This window comes from Watersipora subatra, chromosome 9 (genome assembly GCF_963576615.1).
Source record: "Watersipora subatra chromosome 9, tzWatSuba1.1, whole genome shotgun sequence".
NCBI classification, from domain to species: domain Eukaryota; kingdom Metazoa; phylum Bryozoa; class Gymnolaemata; order Cheilostomatida; family Watersiporidae; genus Watersipora; species Watersipora subatra.
Window position 1 is genome coordinate 53,738,666 of NC_088716.1, and position 22,622 is coordinate 53,761,287.

At 34.6% G+C, this 22,622-nt stretch overlaps 1 protein-coding gene across 2 annotated transcripts in view; it reads right to left on the reverse strand.

Moving 5' to 3' along the window:
- LOC137404668 (diacylglycerol kinase zeta-like) overlaps positions 1–22,622 on the reverse strand; it is a 128,347-nt gene that overhangs the window by 95,703 nt on the left and 10,022 nt on the right. For both annotated transcript variants that reach the window (XM_068090893.1, XM_068090892.1), the window contains exons 3-4: positions 14,948–15,152; positions 5,494–5,608 (exon numbers count right to left, since the gene is read on the reverse strand). In XM_068090893.1, coding sequence (XP_067946994.1) covers positions 5,494–5,608; positions 14,948–15,152 — 320 coding nt within the window. The remainder of the gene's footprint in view (positions 1–5,493; positions 5,609–14,947; positions 15,153–22,622) is intronic.

Sequence of the window (22,622 nt, forward strand, 5' to 3'; positions counted from 1 at the left end):
AGTTTAGTGTAAAATATAAAGTTGTTAATATAAAATTTTGATTATAGTTTTAGCACAAACCCCCTTAATAATCTGCAAGCCAATTTTGACATAGTCGTTGGCATGAACATCAGAAACAGCCAATGCAAGCAAATACGCTAGCATTCACCGCTAACTTTGATGCTAGCGTTCCCTGCAAGCTTCGCTGCTAGTGAATTGATCAGCATACCCGCTCAATATTTCTTCACTCTACTTCAGTACTAAGAGCTAAAGTATACGAGCGCATTTCCTGGCAAACAAAAAAACATACTGACCTTAGCTTAATTTAGAGCATGAACCAAAATGTCCAATCTAGATCTGTTTGAACAGTTTGCCTCTGTGTCTTCTGCTAGGCACCACCTAAATGTAATAAAACTTTTACGGAGAGCAATACATGCACTCAAAAACCTCTTGACTCGCTTAGTCCAATATGTACTGACCACTCATATTAACTATATTATATTACAAATATATCTACGATATATTAGCTTAGTCCAATACGTACTGACCACTCCTATTAACTATATTATATTACAAATATATCTGCACTATATCAACTTAAGTCGAATACGTACTGACCACTCATATTAACTATATTATATTACAAATATATCTGCGCTATATCAACTTAAGTCGAATACGTACTGACCACTCATATTAACTATATTATATTACAAATATATCTGCGCTATATCAACTTAGTCCAATATGTACTGACCACTCATATTAACTATATTATATTACAAATATATCTGCGCTATATCAACTTAAGCCGAATACGTACTGACCACTCATATTAACTATATTATATTACAAATATATCTGCGCTATATCAACTTAGTCCAATATGTACTGACCAGTCATATTAACTATATTATATTACAAATATATCTGCGCTATATCAACTTAGTCCAATATGTACTGACCAGTCATATTAACTATATTATATTACAAATATATCTGCGCTATATCAACTTAGTCCAATATGTACTGACCACTCATATTAACTATATTATATTACAAATATATCTGCGCTATATCAACTTAAGTCGAATACGTACTGACCACTCATATTAACTATATTATATTACAAATATATCTGCGCTATATCAACTTAGTCCAATATGTACTGACCACTCATATTAACTATATTATATTACAAATATATCTGCGCTATATCAACTTAAGCCGAATACGTACTGACCACTCATATTAACTATATTATATTACAAATATATCTGCGCTATATCAACTTAGTCCAATATGTACTGACCACTCATATTAACTATATTATATTACAAATATATCTGCGCTATATCAACTTATGTCGAATACGTACTGACCACTCATATTAACTATATTATATTACAAATATATCTGCACTATATCAACTTAAGTCGAATACGTACTGACCACTCATATTAACTATATTATATTACAAATATATCTGCGCTATATCAACTTAAGCCGAATACGTACTGACCACTCATATTAACTATATTATATTACAAATATATCTGTGCTATATCGACTTGGTCCAATACGTACTGACCACTTATATTAACTATATTATATTACAAATATAGCTGCGCTATATCAACTGCTTTGGGAACTTTCTATTTCATCTTGTAACAATTACTACTAGCTGAAAACTTATAAGGTTTATAGGGATTAAATTGACGAATATCTTAAAAAACTTACCATTAATTTACCAGGCTATATAATTACTTTTATGTAAATTGCCAATAAATATGTGGACCCATTAACAATGAACAATTATGTTTCCATGCGTTTTACGCACTATATGAAAAAGCTTTGAATAAAAGCACTACATAGACTGTCAAAATCAGCTAATGTTAAGAAGAAAAATGTTTTTTCCCATGAACAGTATGGAACGATCTCAACTTTAGTAGTTTTCTTGGTTTTCTGTTCATCAATCTATAGCAGACCTATAGCAGACCTATAGTCAACCTAAAGTCAACCTGTAGTCAACCTAAAGTCAACCTCTATTCAACCTCTTGTCGATCTGTAGTTAACCTCAATTCAACTTCTAGTCGACCTGTAGTTAACCTCTATTCAACCTCTTTTCAACCTTTAGTCAACCTGTAGTTAACCTCTAGTCAACTTAATGCCACGAATCAGTTTTACACTTAATTGACTTTTGACATGTTCAGAAATATTGCAATACAAACTAGTATGATTTGTACTGCAATGCAATAAAATACAATATACATTCATTATTATGCAAGAAGAATGCCAGTAAGTAAGGTCTACTTGGTGAGTTCAACCAAAATTTTGATAAGTGATGCCAGGTTGTGTATTCGTCTAGCCACAGGGAATCTAAGATGGAAAAGTGGCTCGAATATTACTGCGAGCATTATTCCCAGAGTACATGTAGGCTGACTTTCATAAAATCTGGCAGTTGAATAATCTGTTTTGCTGATATAACAGCTGTCACCCCTCATTTGGTTTGCATTGAGCAGCTGGTACACTGATAATAATCAATAGATCAGATGACAAAGAGAAAACTGATTTGCAGTAGTGTTCAAAATCACATTAAACCATTGAAATTTTATTTGATTTATCATATAAAATTATTGACTTATCATATTATTATTTACATGTATTATTTTATTTGAAATTTTATTTAATATAAAACCATATTAAATCATTGACATTATTTGCAGAATATTAATTTGCTGCAAACGTTTTTCTATAATCTCATCATTCAGACTTTTTGTCTTAATCAGTGAATCTTAGTTCTTGTCCTTATCTTAAAGTTGTCTTAATCACACATAAAAGTTATCCATCTTTGGAGTCGTTATTCCTTTATAAAAGTACTGCTGATGGGTTTAGGAGAGTATAGTAAGATAGTACTAGTTGATTGTCATGCTGAAAATAAGTTGATGGAATCATCATTGTAGATCGTGTTTTACAGTTTGCAACATAATCGAGTAGTTCATTTTTGTTAGTTTACAATGTCAACAGGCCATTTTTGAGGTTATTCATAGTCAACAGCTGAGTAGCAAAGTGCTTTTGAATGTCATGGTTTGAAATTAAATTGAATTAGTTTTCTTATTGCAGCAAACGTTTACCTGGTCATGATGAAATTACAACATACCAAATTTAATTCAAACCGCATATCACTCATGACTGTAAAATCTTAAGAAGTTATCATTTCCAATCATTGAAAAGACCCAATCACCTAACAAATAAATATCACAGGAACATATTTGTTCTACCATCAAATATCAATAATTTTGTTCGTTTCTATGCATCGAAGGATCATACGAATGACCAATTTTTAAGGTATTGCAACACAGTGAACCAGCTTCAACTGAGCACTGACTTGAAGATAAAATTAGAGTTACCAAGTTCCCAGTCAACTGCAAGTGTAAACCACATCAAGTAATTCAAAATCAATACCTTATAACAATGTGAACTGTAAAACAGTCATTACTGTATGTAGAGGCTGTTAGCCCAAGAAGTCCGACGTTGAGCCTCGCATCTATGAGCGAGTGAGGTAGCCTTTTGAAGGCCTGAGTGAATGAAAGCCTGAATGAAGCCTGAGTGAGGTAGGACGCCTTGTATTATGGAAATGAGAAATGTCTAACGGCTACAAAAAAGAAGGGCATTTATTTAAAGTATAGTAACTTGTATGAACTATTAGCACACTGGCACTCCCTTGCTCCATGAAAGATGTCATTAAGCGATATGTGCAAAAATCGTTTGCTATATTGTAATTCTGTAGCAACATTCCAAAAGTACACATTCTAAGCTTTGAAATGAGTACCATTTTGCCATAAGTTGGAGTTCGTAAAACAGACCAATCAGGCTTTTCTCTTAGGTTGGTGTAGGAAAAATCCATGCATCAGCAAAATTTGAGGATCGTTTTTTCTTGGCAGTATAATTATAATTTCAATATTATATTCCAACTCTACAACTCTATCACTTTACCATTAACTCTAAATAGGTAAGCCTCAAGCGCAGATGGGATTATAAGTAAGTCTCAAAAGCAGATGGGATAAGATTTACTTACAGCTCTCAGGCAAACGTTTTCATTTCAAGCGCGAAATCTAGCAATAGCTAGTTGTGACCAACATTTGATTTTTATCTCTTCAAAAACACAAACTTAAACATTGCTATTTCCCTCACCTATGCCAGGTATTGAAGCAGGCTCTTCCCCTTCATACACTCCACATTCTCAAGTCTTCATCCAATCGCTTTATCGTGTTATCCATTTTGTAAGGATCACTTTGTCTTACTCTTTCGAATAACATATCCCATTTCGCTGAGTTGGTCAAAATCTCTCTTCGTGCATGGCTCAATACATGCTTAGACATTTTGGTTGACAGTGCAATTCATACCCGACACATTCTATCTTATGAATACTCCATCTCTTTCACACAAGGGTACTCCGTACGCTTTACCATATCACACCTCAATACGTGTAGTACACATGCCTCCACACCATTTTATTATTCCATCAGCTGTATATTCTTACACATCAACACATACTGTATATCCTTCCATTATATAATCTCAAATATAGCGCTTACCAGTGGACCTCTCATATATGGTAACCTATGGTAACAATGGTAATTGGAATGCATGTAACATTAAAATCTACTCATTCCTTACAGAGTACCTGTCAGCAGGTAATCTGTTAACGGAAATACACAAACACGCACACTGCTAGGCCCATGGCAACGGTGAACTTCTGACAAGAGAAGACAAGTAGAATGAAGAGTTCTAACATAAAGAATGAGTATGACAAGAGAAGACAGGTGGAATGGCTTATTCTTACATACAGAATGATCCTGGCAAAAGAAGACAGGTGGAATGAAAAGGAGTACAAGAGGATTCACCAGAGGATTTCTATGACAGACAAGATGGATGCCAACAAATGAGTGATTCGCCTGATAAGCTAAGAGAACTGAACTGCACACAAAATTGGCTCCTATAAATTACATACATTGAACAGGACATAAGCAACCTTTACCTGCAGTGTCTGAAACAGAGCCTACTGAAACACACAAGTTGGATACAATTGCAAGACAGTAGTAACGAAAAACATCATTAAAACAATCTAGACAGAAGAATAATCAGTATTTACTGCGGTATTGCCAGAGTAGTAGGCTATTGATTACAATACTACAAAGTAAAACTTCCTGACAATCCAAGGTTACAAAGATTGTAGAGCTCTTTAAATTTTTCCCTACTTGTGGTCTGTGAAAAAGGAAGACAACTCCTGAATCTGGTATGCTAGGTGACATCCAAGGGCAAATTTAAGAATAAGAAGATGGAGCAGAAGGGAAGATCATAGCTGCTAACATGCTTTGCAGCAAAAATAAAATAGCAGCTTGGAGCACGAATAATATTAAAAAGTCATTCAGTGGGCATCGGCTTACCATTTCTAAGACAAGCAGCCATTGGCGTGCTTATGCCACAAACTGCTGCCAACGTATTTCTAACCTGTAAGAGTCATGCTTGTTGTCACTTGGCTCCATCTCTGGTATGGAGTCACACTCCGACGCATCCGAGCCTTTTCGCTTGCTTCCCAAATTCTTACCAATAGAGTTCATGTGTTCTGCAGAAGGAAGACCAAAACCATAGAGTCATTAACGAAAAACTAAAAACAGAGTTTGCGAATAACGGATGTCTTAGCCTTTGTGGTCAGCACTGTTCGTCTAGCTAAACCATCATATCATCTGAGCAGCTAATTGATGAGATAGTGTGCATAGGGTATTCTAATCGAGTAGGAATAAATGGCTAGACGCATGTGCAATATATTAAAGATGGATTTACACAAAACTTAGTTGATTTCATCAAAAAGTATGGGTATTTCTCTATATTTTGTGATGTGTTTGATGTGATCGGAGTGCCAGGATATTTCAAGATTGAAATTGACAAAACTTGATCGCAGTTAAAACGCTCAGATTCAACCAAATGTGTGATTAATACGTATATAGTTGCACTCCGGTGAAGATACCGGCTAGAGTCGAGACTCGCAACACTGCAGCTTGAACACAGTAGCCGATATGAATAACGAGAGACAGGTTGTGCCGCACAGGTAGTGATGTCATTTCGGCACATATTTTTCTTCGGAGCATCTTAACCTCGATCAAATTTCGCCGATTTTAATCTCGAAACATTCTGGTAGTGAGATCACCTCAAACATCAAAAACAATCACAAATGATAGAAAAATACCGATTATTTATGATAAATCTACCAAAAGTTTGTGAAATTTATCTTTGAACTTTGATCTGGTCAAATATGGCTGTATTTGTGGAATGGATTAGTCTGAAGTTTAGCTAACAGCCTCCCAACTTTTCATCAGTAACTATATTCATTATTGGACTTCCGTAGCAACATATCGCATGTATCATCACTAGTGCATGTGAACGTTCCAGATCATATGATCAATTTAATCAGAGATTTTTATATGACGTAAATAAGTGGAGATTCCATTAATCATGGTACCCTCATGAGTCTATCTTGATTTCAGTATACGCTCTGTCCTGGGGTGTGCATGCGTAACAACGCAGATGTAGATGAACAGTACACAACTAGCTACTGATTTGCTTTTTGATCTTCTGTTCAACATCTAAATTTAGATGTTAGTATTGCATGTAAAGTGCGCCCTCGAGTTACGATGGCTCTATTATATGATTTTTTTGTCTTACGAAGTGGAACACAGTGTTTTTTCATCCTGGAGTCAGTGTGTTGAAAATGTCAAAATAATGAAGGTAGGCTACTGGGATGCTATTCGCCAAAATCCCTCTCACAATGTTTGAAAGAGATACGATGCTCGCTCTTTTTCAGTTTAGCGTTATTTATACTAAAACTTAGCTTTATGTATGTGTTTAGTAAGCTAATTTCATTTAAGTTAAATTCAAGGTTTATGTTATACGCTTGTCTTGAATGTAAGAACTCCTTATGGTACGTACTGCACAATGTACATCAAAATGTTACACTTTATTGCAGATCTTAACTACTGAATACAGTAAACACACTACCGTTACTGCTGGTAACTATAGTTACTAAGATTAACATACTATTTTGTTACTAATTTTCAATATGTACAGCACTTACACGTATATAAAATTTTGATGATTTTTACCAAGGCATTTGCATTGCGTAATTACTATGGATTTTTATACCCCTCTATACGGCATTTTCGCTTTATGATGCCAACACCGGAACCAATTGAAATCATATGGCAAGAGTTTACTGTATAGTTTTACACACAATGGAGTTATAGATTTCATCTTAATTGGTAAAATTCTGGTTTGCTAGTTTCGATTTATTTATGTCTAAATGTTATGAAAACTATTTTCTTTATAATTTTTGTTTTACCTAAACAAACATATTTATATTAAATGGCATATTTACATGCTGCAAGATACAAATGACAAGTTGTCTTCTCTCAGCCTTTTATCTTCATATGAATAAATAATGATAATTAAGGGTACAATTCAATAAAAACAACGATAGCAATTAGTAAAAACTTTTGTTTATCATGGCTAGCCAACCAGAGATGACAGCCGGTCAAAAGCCAATACAGCTGCTGAATGTTAACAATAACGTTAACGAAAATCCAACAAGGATGTCATGGCTTTCACCCGATGAAGCCGATTCTAATCGGTCAATCCATTTGTCAATTCATGAACTATTTAGTCGAGTTGGGACACAGGTCGATGATTCGAGGACACAGCTCTAGCAGTACAAAAATAGCATGCTGCTATGATTTTAAAGTAAATAAATGCTAAATAAATATGTTAAATATAGTTTTTTCTATCACAGGATAAGTAGTAGAGCTTCACAATGCATTTTTAACACTGAAATGTTATAGTTTTAATGTAAATTCCTGAACCATGAGCACGGAATTTTACTACATATGTTGTCATGCCTATGACACACCCTTATCTCCATTGCTCAATAGAGATAAGGTGACAGGTTGGCCTGGTGAACTATTAGTAGAATAATGGAATACTATGTAAAATGAGGTGAAAGAGGATGAAGAAATAAGAGATCACATTATTCAGATATCTAGATTCTAGTTTAAAGGAAAAACTGCTTGAATGGCGCCGTCTGTAACATAACTACTAATAGAATTGCGCGTTTGACAAATGTATGAAATCTAATCACAATCTGTAATTATATGACTCATCAGGGTGTGGGAAGGTAAGAAATGCTTCATCGCTGCCATTATTTGTCAGCAAACTTTGAATACCGTGAGTTTAATGCAGCTAGCGATAGGAGTTTTCCAAAATGCTAGTCTGATAGTCGAATCGACTTGATTTTCTTCTAGTAATTGTAGACATCGTGAAGTTTTTATAATGAGCAACTGTATTCGAAATAGATTTTACGACCAAAGCACAGCAACCCTACATTAAAGGTTAAAGGTTACATTAAAGGTTAAAGGTTACATTAAAGGTTAAAGGTTACATTAAAGGGGCGAATTGTTCAAGTTCAATACCTACAAGTTTTTCAGCTTAATGAATTTTGCAAAAACTCATTATTCTAATGAATCAAATCTCTTTGTTGTCAAAAGTCAATCAGGAAAATTTTAGCATAATAAAAACGAGTAAAATATTTTGTGAATAGTCGATGCTAAAAACTAGAAAATATCTAACATAAAGTCAATGACATATTTTCATTTTAAAAGAATGAAAATAACTGCTTACAAGGGACTACTTTCAGTTAGTAATCAAAAACCAACATGTATTGATTAATGCATATATCCATCATTTTTTGACGTCATCAAGTCATTTGCACATGCGCTCGTTCAGGAAAAAGCCGCCATATTTGTAGAAAACGATCGTTTTTCTTTTATTCACTAGTACTTTTAGGTGTTGTTTTGATACTATAATAAAAAAAATTGCAAATAAAAGCATCATTTTTAAAATATCATTGCAAAAGCTTCGGGTTTTAACGATAAAATTGACTATAAAGATGGCTGACAACGATAAAATGACGTCACGAAAAAAACGAAGGATAATCCAGCTAACAACAAGCTCTTACCAGATGCTATGGTTCTTTAGATATAGAGTAAAGCAAAATTACACCATAACTATAGTCAGAAGGTGTCTGAGTAGATCTGGAAAATGATCTGCTGCAAGTGTATCTAGGTAAACTACTAATTATTGCCAATAATAAACTACATTGTATCATCTTTGCTGCTAAAGGCTTACTGGCTTTTTGTTCTTCTAACATTAAGGTTATTGCTGACAAACAGAATATGCTGATATATTGGTATAAATAGACATAATTTTAAAATTCTGTCAGCTAACCTTTACATATACATGTAAGTACTGTCAGAAATAGACGATGTAATCCGAAATGTATAACAATGGTGGTCAATACAAGTGCTTTTGTCTTGCGTTTAGGCATTGACTAATTGTCGGCGTTGACATTATAACTTGTAAATCAAAGTTTACCCAAAATATGACGGCCTTATGCCACGACTTGAAGTTTGCATTGCAAGTGGTTTCATCTCCAAAACTGGCTTTTTGTTCTTCTAACATTAAGATTATTGGTGACAAGCAGAATATTTTGATTATATTGGTATAAATAGACATAATTTTAAAATTCTGTCAGCTAACCTTTAATTTAGCAAACTGTCACCTAACCTTTAGTAGAAAAATTATGACACACTCTTTCATTTACTGAGGCTAGAGAAAGCAAGAGGGTGAGACGGAACGACAAAGAAAAATAGAAGTAAAGAGAGACATGAAAAACATGAAGACAGAGAAAGATACACGGAGAGAAATAGAGAGCATCAGTTGGCAACTGAACCGTCTCATGTTTAAATTGGCAATTTCGGAGGCATGTAAGTTCCAAACTTTTGCTTATCTAAAATAAACGAACCTTGATTATTTTGTTTAAGCATTGACTTGTTCAAGACCTGAGACTTTTAAAAAACAGAGGTTGATTGCAGTGGTAATTTATATATACCAACTAACAGTGTGAGCTACTTCCCAAAGAGCGAAAAAACAAGCTCAATAAGGACTTGTTGATGCATGGCACTAACCATATATATACTAGTAAAGTTGTCTCCAGGATGACAAGTGATTAACCTCTTTAAATTCTACCAACTTTACTCTGACTTTTGAACAAGGTGATGCCAAAAATGGCATAGCATTGATAGCTGCTGCAAGTTTTGGAATGAGTCCAATAGCAAATGCCAGCTATTATCATTGCTGGCTGATCAGCAGAAAAATGATGGCCTGGGCAGTTTGCAGAGTGACAAGATGTTTTCTTTGGCTTTCGCTGGATTTTTCAATCAAATTGTCTGGAAGGTTAAGCAGTTCCATTTTAAACAATTCCATTTGTCATTAAACATATAATAAATGCCAAGCGGCAATGAACCCTCCACTGCTTCCAAAAACTTTGACTGTGTAATTGGCTGTATCCAAACTCGAAACAAAAACGCAAATAATGTCGAAAGGGTTTTAAGCAGAATTCAATAGTATGATCAACCCAAAAAAGTATGTGCATTTCTGAATAAAAAGGACAAAAAGTTACAACTATGTTCTTGTATTGAACAGCTATCTGAGTAATGCCATTATCTTGAATGCGGATACATAAAGGGAAGGAGTAAATCATCCTATTACACGGTGATGGCAACAAAAATTCCATTGTCTTTTCTAGAGAGCAGATAACTCTGAAGGCATCATGACAGTTAATTGAAAACAGCCTGATTTACGGTAGGAAGATTATTAGGTAAGTACAATAAACTATGCTCTGTACTCTTCATAGCAGCTCGACAGAATTCAAGTAAATTTTAAAAGATCAATTTATTTTTGGTGCCAACAGCCAATTTGTTAGCTCTGGCTGGGCTTAAAGGAGCTGGAGATGTTTCTAGCGATGATTGTTTTTATCAGTGAATTTTTAAAACTAAAATAACCGCATTACCTAATTACTGCAAAAAGCCAACAGAAAACTTGAAAAACATTAAACTTTTCAGTTGAATGCTATGCGATGACCTTACTAACAAGATGTTATATTACTGCTCTAGATCTATGAGTGAAGATGGCTCGCTGGGTTTAGAAATTAACCAGCGGTGTAGGTCAACAATGTCCTATCCTGTTCAAGTGAGTCCTTGTAATCTCGTAACATTTATGAAGGAGACTGCAATCTCAATGCACCTGCAGATCTACTATCAATCAGCCTTAATTGGAATGGAGTGAACAAATAATTTATTGACAATGCAATTATTATTAATAATACGATCAATAACTTTCTGGAGATTCAATGTCTCTCATCACCTTTTCATTACAGACCTCAGCGCTAGTCGTTACTTATATTCATATAAAATCTAGAGACCCATCGTAATGGAGAAATGTAGATATGGTTGCGCCTGACTAACTATGAAAGTATTGATTGCGATTGTACACAACTCCAGCTGTTCTCAACAAGCCAAGCAAGAGCATAACCTCTGAACGAAATAAAGAGTCTAGCTATGGCTTTAAAAAAATCCTAAATTACAAATAATCTACATAGTTAAACTTTTGTAAATCCTGGTTTGACAGACACAAAGAGCACACTAACCCTTACTTAACAGTGCCTTTGTAATACAAATTACTACACATTAAAATTTGCCTGGTTGACTTTTGCAATGATAATGATAATAAAACATGCCAAGCAAAAATGAAAGCGCGGTGATATAATATATTATATATCAGAAATAGAGATAAAAAATTTCTGAAATTTTACTGCTTTGTTAGACACGCCATTGAATTCAAACGCCTTCAGTGAAGTTTATTGAGCAAGGAAGCAAAACTAGGGATCTGGAGGGTGCTTTTAATGAATTAAAAGTCTACGAATTACATCAACATTGATCTGTACTCTCAAACCACCTAAATCACACCCTCTCTCCACAAACTTCTCGGATATTTATCAAATTTTCAAATAATAAAACAGTAATTATAAAATTAACTCAATTAAAATGAGTATATCGATGTCTTATCTTTTTTAGCTATGCTGCAGATTCACCAACATTGTATACACATGTTCAAAGCTGTATTACGATGACAAACGGCGATATAGTGTGAACCGGCCTTTAGATGTCACTGAAGAATAGAAATCTACCATAGGTTGTGGAGATTTTGGCTCAGCTACATTAAATATGCATAATCACTAGAGATGCCCCGATTCTAAATTCACCAGCCAATTCAGATACCGATACGATTTACCGATTCTTACTGAAAAAATAATCCAATTCAGATATTTTGTGTTGCATAATTGTTCATTTTATTATACAAAATATACATATTAATGTATTTATTCATTTGTATTTATTTGTGGAAAAAATAAATATATATATTCACATTATGACATACCGTGCATGTAGTAACAAAACAGTCCATGTTTCATGTAATTTGTAATTAATAATAGTAATTACTGTTAGTGGTACAGGTTTCTCTGTGATAATGAAGTCTCTCTTCTATTGCTAAACAAACTGCTGCGCCTGTACAAGTTTAGAGCAAATCAATGTTTCTTTTAATTACTGTTAGCGATTCAATTCTTTCAGTGATTCATTCTTTCAAAAGTCTCTTTTTTCTATCACTATTAATGTAGCCAGTCGTACTGAAAAGGGACTCACTTGCCACAGATGATGGAGGACAGGCTAAATACCGATAAGCCATTGGGGTTATTTTGCACGATACAAACGATACATTGTAATGTCAAGATCAAGAAAAAAAGATAGATAGCTTTATGCGTCATCTGCTCAAATTATTTCCGTAATGCTAGTAAATAGAAATATTACACTGCATTCTTGATAACCTTCTTTGTTATCTTGTTCGTGATTGGCTACAATAAATTCCATCACTGCCTAAAGCAAAAAGGTTCCTCAACTGTGTTGATATTGATTAGGCCAGAGTCATCTTGCCCTAGAGTGATAACATGTGCCACCATATTGCTACGTCGTCATGGAAGCGCGACGGCCATCTTGTTTTTTACTCTGGACAAATTACTCAATACAAGTATATATGCAAAGATGTATTCATATGAATGTCACTAAATTGTCAAGTAAAAGCTTTGTTGAAAATGAAGACCTCTGAAGAAATATAGACATAGGCCTTTTATTTGTTAGCACATGTATCAAGGGGAGTGACCTAAAAGCCAAACGCTGCCAATTTACAATAGTGGAAACTCATTCCTTACAAACAACTGCAACTGAATTTGAATACTTTACTATAACTAGTTCAGACAGTTGTTACTACAACGTTAATTCATACATTACAACTATATTTCCATTCTATACTACTACTACTTCTTCTACAATTGTTTTGTTTATTCTATGACTGTGATCATCACATTAACAGTATGCCAAATGGTAGTTTTTGTGCAGCCTTTGGCTGCTCCAATTCTAGTAGCAAGACACCAGACAGAAAATTCCAGACAGAAATGAATAGCTTAACAAATTAAATTTGTTAAGCTATTCATTTCTTCTGGTATATTTTTTTATTCACACAAAATATCATCAGTATTTGAAATTAAAAAAGGCTTGATTTAGCTGTATTAACAACTGAAATGAATGATCAGAGGTGTACCTAGCTGTAATACCCGGCGTTGCCCGAGTAATAAAAAAGTCTTTGGACAGAAAATTTATTTTTATAACATACCATATACAACGTTTACCATTCTAACTGTTAAACTTCATATCATGAGAAAATGTTTTTAAGCAGTTCAAATGAGTTAAGAAGAAAAAGAAAACAACTGTAAAGGTTTTCAAGCTTTTTCAAACAACTACAAATTACATGCAAGGGCTGTTTGTGAACTGTGGTGTCAATGAATCACTCTATCACCATACAATGTCAATACTTTCAGTTGATGGCAGCCAATTAGCTTCCCATCACACTAATGTAATACAACCCCAGTATGACTATCTATCTTATCTATGAGTAACTGATTGCATTAACTCATTTAACACTATCTATTCAGTGCCTTTTCAAGTTATTTAGGTATTGAATTGCTTTAAATAATAAGCATATATTAGAGTAATAAACTATAATCATCATTTCTTTAATATGAGCAATAATTACTATCATAACTGTGGAAATTCAAGATCATTGTTTAACCATTCTCATGGCTGATGTTATTGATCTAGTCAATCACTACAATTGACTAGCACAAAAAAGGGGCGCGGCCTAAACGCTCCTTGTCACCGGAAACGCTCATGTTGTTGAAGGCACTGTTATCACTCTAGGGGAAGATAACTCTATGGATCAGGCTATAGACATGAAATAAATAGTGTGGCAGTCCTGGAATTCGTTAGGTAAGGGTAAGGAACTTGCAGCTGATGATCTTTATTAGTGTATCAGGCTAAAATGCTGCTTTCTGCTAATAGTAGATTTGTAAAAAGTATCTGAAGTTTCCGATTTTTTAAGAAAAGATCGGCTGATACCGAATAAGGTACCTAACACCCATATCGGCACCGATACCAAATCCGTTAGTAAAATCGACGCAGCTCTAATAAGCACAGGTGTGTTTAACTGTTGATGCTTCGCGCAGAGATAATTCAGAAGGAAAAGACAGTACACAGAGAGAAACCCTTTTAATACAATCTACAATAGTTTGCAGTTATACTCTCTTATGGTTTTGATATTTATACCTGTTCAAAGATCGCCAGAATCACTCCATGGCAACTGCTTGAAGGCGAGCAAACTCCACACATTTCTTAACTCTCGGCATGTGAATGAGTACTTTAGTGATTACAGTTTAATATAAAATAGTTTCCAAAGGGGTTGTATACCTTGCACAAATTGGATTTGTATAAAAAGATCACTTTCCGAGTTGAACTAGAATAGAAAATCAAAACTGAAACATACTTGGACTATTTATGAATAGTTGAGAAGGGTAAAGCCTTATTACAAGTGCCTTATTCCTCTGTACAAATATGCATTTACGGTTACAAACCTCTTGGCTCATCTGAAATACTACGAGAGAGAGTCTGATGAGTGCGTCTGTAGACGACCCTCTCCGCAGAGCTGCTTCGCACACGAACTAAACCTGGTCGATCCTTTGACTGCGACTTCTCTTCATCTACGTTTGTGAGTCCAGAGAGACTCAGACTTATCCCAACTAGTTGCTTCACCCCGTCATCAACAGCGGAAAGTGAGCCCTGCAGGTACATTCACAAGGTTAGCTGATGATTTAGTGGCAATTCAAAACCAGCATTACTAACCATACCCTAACAAAGCAGAAAAGACCAACATTAAATTGTCATCAGTTTGCCGACGAAGCAGAAAATTGCTCAATCTAACGGGCTTCTCTTGTGTGAAGCGTGCAGCTGTCATGGGTACATTTTAGTATGAATGTATTACATGGTGTCAAGTGATAATGGCATCTGTGGCATGGCATCTGTGGGTCCATGGTACATAGGTGAGGGAATTTCGAAAACAATAAACAGGAAATCTTACTTGAATATTGACATTTATATGATTATTAATTGAATGCCCAGCATTGCCCGAGGAATAAAAAATCTTTGCACAAAAGATATATCTTTATTTAACATATAACTACAGTACCATTCTAACTTTTAAACTTCATATCATGAGAAAAGTGTTTTGTGTAGTTCAAATAAATTATGAGAAAAGATAAAACAACTGTAAAGGTGTTTAAATTCAATTGTAAAACAATTAGCAAAGTAATGGCAAAATAAAGTATGTTTTGCTACAATTACAATGAAAAATTATTTTGAATACTATTATATAATTTTAATTCCTTTCAGTGCTGGCATCGTAAGACGAATATGTCGTAGAGTGGTATAGAAACCCCTACTAATTATCTAATGCAAACACCTGGTAAAAATCATCAAAATTTTATATACGTACTTGTACATATTAATGATTAATGTACATATGATCTGCAATCAAATGTAACATTACAATGTGCTACGTGCAGTATGTACCATAGAGAGTTCTTACCTTCGACACATACGTATAACATAAACATTGAATTTTTGCAACTTAAACGAATTTAGCTTACTAAACACATCCTTAAAGCTAAGCTAAATTTGTCATCGGCTAAAATTTTTTCACTGATATTTTTTCAGTTTTGTTTTCAATATAACTCAAAACGAATAACGCTGAACTGAGATAGAGAGCGAGCATCGTATTTCTTTCAGACGTTGCGAGAGGGATTTCGACGAACAGCATATCAGCACCTTCGTTATTTCGATGTAATCAGGACACCGACTGCCAAATTTGAATTTCAAGAGAGCTTTTTGGTTGATATCGTATGGTGGAAAAAGACGAAAGAGTTTTTCGTCTTTGCAAAGTGGAATGAAAAAAACACCGTGTTCCACTTTGCAAAGCAAAAAAATGTGTCTAGCAGAGGATTCATGGCCCGAGGGTGCGCTGTGTTAATTAATAATAAAATATACACATTTAAGCGGGTACAATCACGAAAAGGATATACATTATATGGTAAGAGTGATGGGTGTGATAAGAATGGCTTAGCCTTATGGTTACACGCGTGTGTTAGTAGACTTGTGATTTGAATGTCGCAAATTCAAATTTAGTGCAAAGGTGTTTTTGTTGCTAAAACTTTATCGCTATAACCAGACAGACAAACGACAGACAGACACTGAAATTTATAGCTATATAGAAAAATGCTATGCCAAACAGTAAGCTATAATTGCAACCAAAATCATGCATAAGCCTTTTACCCAATTGTAAGGCAGAGCCTCAGAGTAAAAAGTTGATTTTGCTGTATCCTGCATTATCACATCTAAGTGCAGTCAATCCTTCATTTTTTCGTGACATAATTCTATGAGTGACTGTGAATTATCGTGGTCCGCCATCTTTGTACACAACTTTTATCGTTGAAAACATTAAGCTTCTGCAATTAATTTTCGCGAACGAAAATTAACTGCTGTTGTTCGCAATTTTGTACAGCGACGCCGAACTTTTTTTTTTCCAGAGAATCCCGATATATACTCGAAATAACACCAAAAATACTATTCAATAACATAAAGTGAACGGGAATGATGTTTGTTTGTCCACATATATGGCAGTGTTTCCGCAAACGAGCGCGTGTGCAGACAAATTAATGACATCAAAAAATGAAGGATTGTGATCATTATAAAATTATTAAATATTTGTTTACATTTAGTCTATTATTATGTTTGTCTTAAACACAGTTAATACTATTGTAAGCGTTTGTCGACTATCAACGCTATCATCCTACACAAACATCTAATAATCAAATATATAAGGTAACTGACGATTAATTCTTTGATATATTTAATTTGTATGGTGAGAATTAGGATGTTTGGTTGGTATTTAGCTATTTTAATCGTATCTATGCATTATTACATATTGTATCAATGATAAGCGCAATGATTCCAATTACGATAAACAGCACATCCGTAAAAAAACCATATCACTGCCAATTCACATACCAAAACAATGATAATACATGACTTCTCGGTACAAATGCAAATTCAATTAAGTTTTTACTTCAAATTTCCGAATGCTATTTGATGAGTAGCATTTTCAATTTCCATTTTCAAGCAAAAAATCTTGCTACTTTGGCAACAGATTATGTTTTAATGAGAAAAGGAATACATTAAAACGATTTTTGGTTATCTGATATAAACCTTTGGATGCCCAACATTTTTACTACGAGAACTACCAAGAGGAAGTAGTGACAACCTTCAGATAACCAACACATAATACTCTATATGGAGAATATATTCTGGTGTACAAATTGTGTATAGTTCATGTCCTACTGGATGAAATTAGTCGATGGATTTAATAATTCTGCGTACTGTCAATTCCGCGAATTATTAAAATCCGCGAATAATTAGTTATAATTTTTACCGCAAGAGAGAATAATTACTACCTCAAATTAAAAACTAGTCGCTAGGCAGAGTTAGTAAACATAGCTGAGTTGCAAACTCTTTTAAAGTCATCGCCGGGGCTTTGAGTTAAACCCATTGCCAATGCATCACACTTCTTTACAAAATTATTCAAGGTTGTCACAAATTATTCGGAATTCGGCACGGCGTCATCATCGCAAAAGTCTCTCCTGTAGTTCTCTACGTTGAAAAAACTCTTAACTTACCACAAGTTGTTGGTTCACCAAAGGCCTCCAAATCGATGAATATTCATGAAAACCTCTGGCTTCAGTCACAAATTTATAGCTTAGCATGATCAACATAAATTTCTTAGCTAAATAGAAACCTAAACACGTGGTATAAGGTGAAGGTTTTACTCTATTGCTATCTGCTTTCACGGATTAATTTATTCGTGAATGTGTTCATCCGCGAATAATTTAGTGAAAAGACAGTAGGGTATATAATATGTATATGAGCTGCACTCATATTGTACAACAAAAATGTTTTCCCACTACAATAAATACTGAGTCGGTCTCGCTAACATATTTCCTTTATAATCAACCAATACAGGAAGTCAGTTTAAAAAGGGTCTTGCATGGAAAATCTAATGTGAAGTCACATACACACTAAAATGATTTATTAACAATACAATTCTGCAAGCTAAATCTCAATAAATCATATTAGCAATTTATTAGATTATTTCTGGGATTGGCAGATTGCCAATGCCAGATGTTTGCCAATGGCAAATAGAAATCATAACAGAATTCCATGTACGCCTATTTTGTTAACAATTAATTATCGAGCTTCAGTGAGCCATAATCAGCATGCAGAAAGTTTAAAAGTAATTGTCATCTACTATTGCTATATAATTTTAGCAGGTACAATCAACCGCCAGTACAGCAGAAGCAACAGAAGCTATGTACTTGTATGATTTCTGAAGAAGGCTATTTGAAACTCAAATAACTGGAACCTCTTTCAGTGCATAGACGCATGAAAGCACCTAAGCACTAATAATTCAAACTATCATTTGACTAAGTTATGAGTAATATGAATTGGCTCTGGAGGCTTCCCTGGTACAAAGCAAAGAGCCACAGAAATCAAGATTGTTCCAAAATACAATTTTCCTTCTCTAACTAAAATGTACACAGCCTGCATGCATTCATAATGCTTTTATAAGCGAGCTTTTCATGTATCGAGAATCAGGCACATAAAATGTCATTGTCTATCATTATTAACCCAAATTTACCAACCGCTGCCATAGAAGTACAGTCAAACCTCGGTTATAACCATAATTCGTTTCAGAAAGCTGTTCGAAAAGCAACTTGTTTAAAATCTAAAACTATTTTTTCTATTATAATCAATGCAAATAAGTTTAATTAGCTTCAAGTTCAGAATACATCTTTTTAAAACTTTTTTCACTATTTTACACTATAAAATGTATAAACATGCAATGAGAGAGCATGAAATATATGAAACAGTGATTGTCTTATAAAAAATCTATTAATAGATTAGATTAGAGTGGGAATGTACTGTACTGTTCTATCTGTAGCAACTCCTACACCAGCTTTGCTTACTCAAAGTCTTGTATACTGCATACGATATATAAAGTGTTTAAATAGACTGTGTATTTTAGTGTAATAAATAATATCCTAATGAAAATCATAGTAAAAACAGACATTTAATGGTTTTTTTGCAAATTTTAACACAAGCATTACATCTTTCACTACCGTAAGCCAACATATCGGCTTTCGTGGTAATATAAGTACAGACCGTAAGCCGATGTATCGGCTTATCAATAGGGTTTCACTTTTCTTTTCATTACGAAGCCCACACATTAGCTAGACCAATCAAATTTTGTCTCCAAAGAAACAACCTTGTTGCCAATCACGTGCAACCAATAGAAAATATTTTGGCTCAACAATTCCATTTCTAATTATTTTTAATAACGGGAAAACCAGATCGTTATCGTCATGGCAATGAGAAACGCATCGCGTTCATTCAACGCAAAGCAAGCATCAGAAGTTTTGCGAGAGTGGGATTCACTAAACAATTTTACACTTATCTTGTAGAGAATTTTGTTCTGAATAAGATACATTTTACAGTAAAACAATATCGGTTTTGATTCCCGAGATATTGCTTGAAAATACTAGCCGTATAGCGATTTTTCGAAAATCCGTTTGAATTAATTCGGGAAGACTAATTATTCAGTCAAAATTTAATGCGGTAGTGAAAGAGTTAAAGTAGCACAGGCTAGCCTACACTAAGGTTGTAATCTAAAAAAACATTACTAAGAGAGAACAGTAATTCACCCCAGTAAAGGTGGTACGAAATAGAAAAAGCACAGCAGACACATTTGTTGTTTTTTATTTTTTGCAAAATATGTAAGTTTGTAAAATAAAAAATCTTCTTTTGATTTGGTTCAAACACAAACTTTCTAGTCGAATTCGGATTTGGTCGAAACCAGAAACATTCAAAAGCCAAGGTATGAGTGGAATAGTATAGCCCCGTCACTCAACTGTAAATTACTTTGAGATATTTGCAGTATAAACCTCATAAACCGTTGTCAACCCATCAGACAACAGCAACTACCAAAAGCGGATAGTTGTAAACAAAAATGGCAAATCGTAGAGTCGTCTAGCCTGGCAAAAGTTGGTATTCGTACCAACGATGAATTTGGTCATAAAATTCCAAGTATAGTCAGCTGTCAGTATCACACCGACGAAATTCTGAATTTCAATTGGAATGTGTATTGCTTTTTTCTAAACATTATACGCATAACCTCTAGGCAATATCTCAAATAAAATTTAAAAAACTAGCTCTTTCAAAGAGTGGATCAAATGAATCTGAATTGGACAGTTTTGGTTGGTTTTTAACATTTAAGCAAAGACTGACTATCATGCCATGTTTACCAGTCTCTTTCCAGGAAGCATGTGTTTATACATTAGCTCTCAGAACCACAAATCCACTGAGCCAAGCCAATTGGAACTGGAATTCAACAACAATATTTCCAGGAGCGTAAATGTTCTTTGCAATGCCATAAATACATTTCTTTGTTTTATCTCCCATACAGACCGAGTGACACCGGCAGCAATCTCGTTTAGCAAAACATTATGGCATGAGACTCAGCATTTTGTGTTCACAACAAGCGGGTAGCCGGTGATCACACGGTCAAGCAGCTATGACAAGTCAAGGCCAATTCGCAAATTACAAGCCTCAATAGGAGACAGAAGTTGGTAAGCGCGGTTCTTTTATCTGCTGCGACACCCCAGCGGCAAGCTCGTGTCAACATTCACCTGTCCAGTGCGTCTGGAAAAGGTTTTTGCGGGAGTTTGCTTTGAAAGTTCAACTTTTGTAAGCAAACAGTCTTAAATACTGAGCTCATTTTGGCAGTCTAGCAGTTGGTACATAATGAACCTAGCATGTCACAAATAAGTTCATAGCATTGGTGCAGCACGGGATACTCTGTGGCAAGCCGGATTGGTATGCGCCACTGGGAATGTCATATGAGGAAAAGATTTTGGATTTAATTTAGGTGTGAGCTGGTCGACTTGCGCAAGCCCGAAGGACATACCACTAGAGAGCCACAGGTTGTTGTTCCCTAATTTATATGGCCGTTTTGCCTCGTAAGCCAGTTTCCGTTTGTAATCATGATCAAACATTCAGATTAAATAGCAAAAGTCGCAATTGTATGTTTTGATAAGAACAATCTAATGATCGCAATGCCTAAACTACATTTATGTGACTTGTACAAAATCGATAACGGCTTATAGCCTGCAAAAATCTTTTCAATTAGTGGCACAGCCAAAGATACACTGTATGCTGTTTGGACTGCCCCAAATTTTCCTTCCAACAATGGCATTATTTTTCAAAAAAACTCAAGAAACTTAGTAAAATCTTACGCTTAAGATTATTATTGACTCGACGCTTCAAATTGAAAATGGTTGACAGTTAAGACCTGCTGGCAACTTAAAGGAACTAGCAGTGGCAGTTTGCGACTATGTCTACAAAATGGGCAGATGAAAGATCTCCCTGTCAGTGTCAGAGCTGTTTGAAAGATTTCACAAGCTATATCAATGATGTTATAGAACTGCTTCACAAGTACTATTATGTCGTCACCCAAACAGCATATTCTAAGTCGTAAAGATAACATTAGTACACTTGAGTAATATAATATACTGACAGAAAGCAATTCGCTATTTCTCATCAACTAGATGCATCTACATATAAATCTTCCCTAATTCTGATACTGTTGGCCGCACTTAAGTTATGCTGTACACAAAATAGCTCGCAGAGGACCTAAGGAGAAGGGTTCAAATTTATACTTCACACAGAGAGAGAGCTCATACAAATGTGAGAGAAAGGCCACCAAAGAATTCAAATTATTGGAACTGTAATGCCATCACAGTCAATATAATATAAATAGCTGGTTATCCTACATTTGTTTAAAAATAACTCTATAACTAAACATAAGCAAGATAATGTAACATTTAAAGCTAAAATAAACTCTATACTATTAGTATTGAGTGGAGTAATTGTTTAGACTAAAACTTATCTGGAAAGTTAAAATTTTTTCCATTACACATCGATTTCGCAGTATCGCATGTTAGGTGTGTTTGTCTGAATATATCTACAATGGACCCCACCATACGATTCCAATTAGTCCAGTGTTGGCATTGCACGGCGAAGATTTCATATAGAGGGGTATATAAAACCATAGCAAATATCTAATACAATCATCCCTAGGAAAAA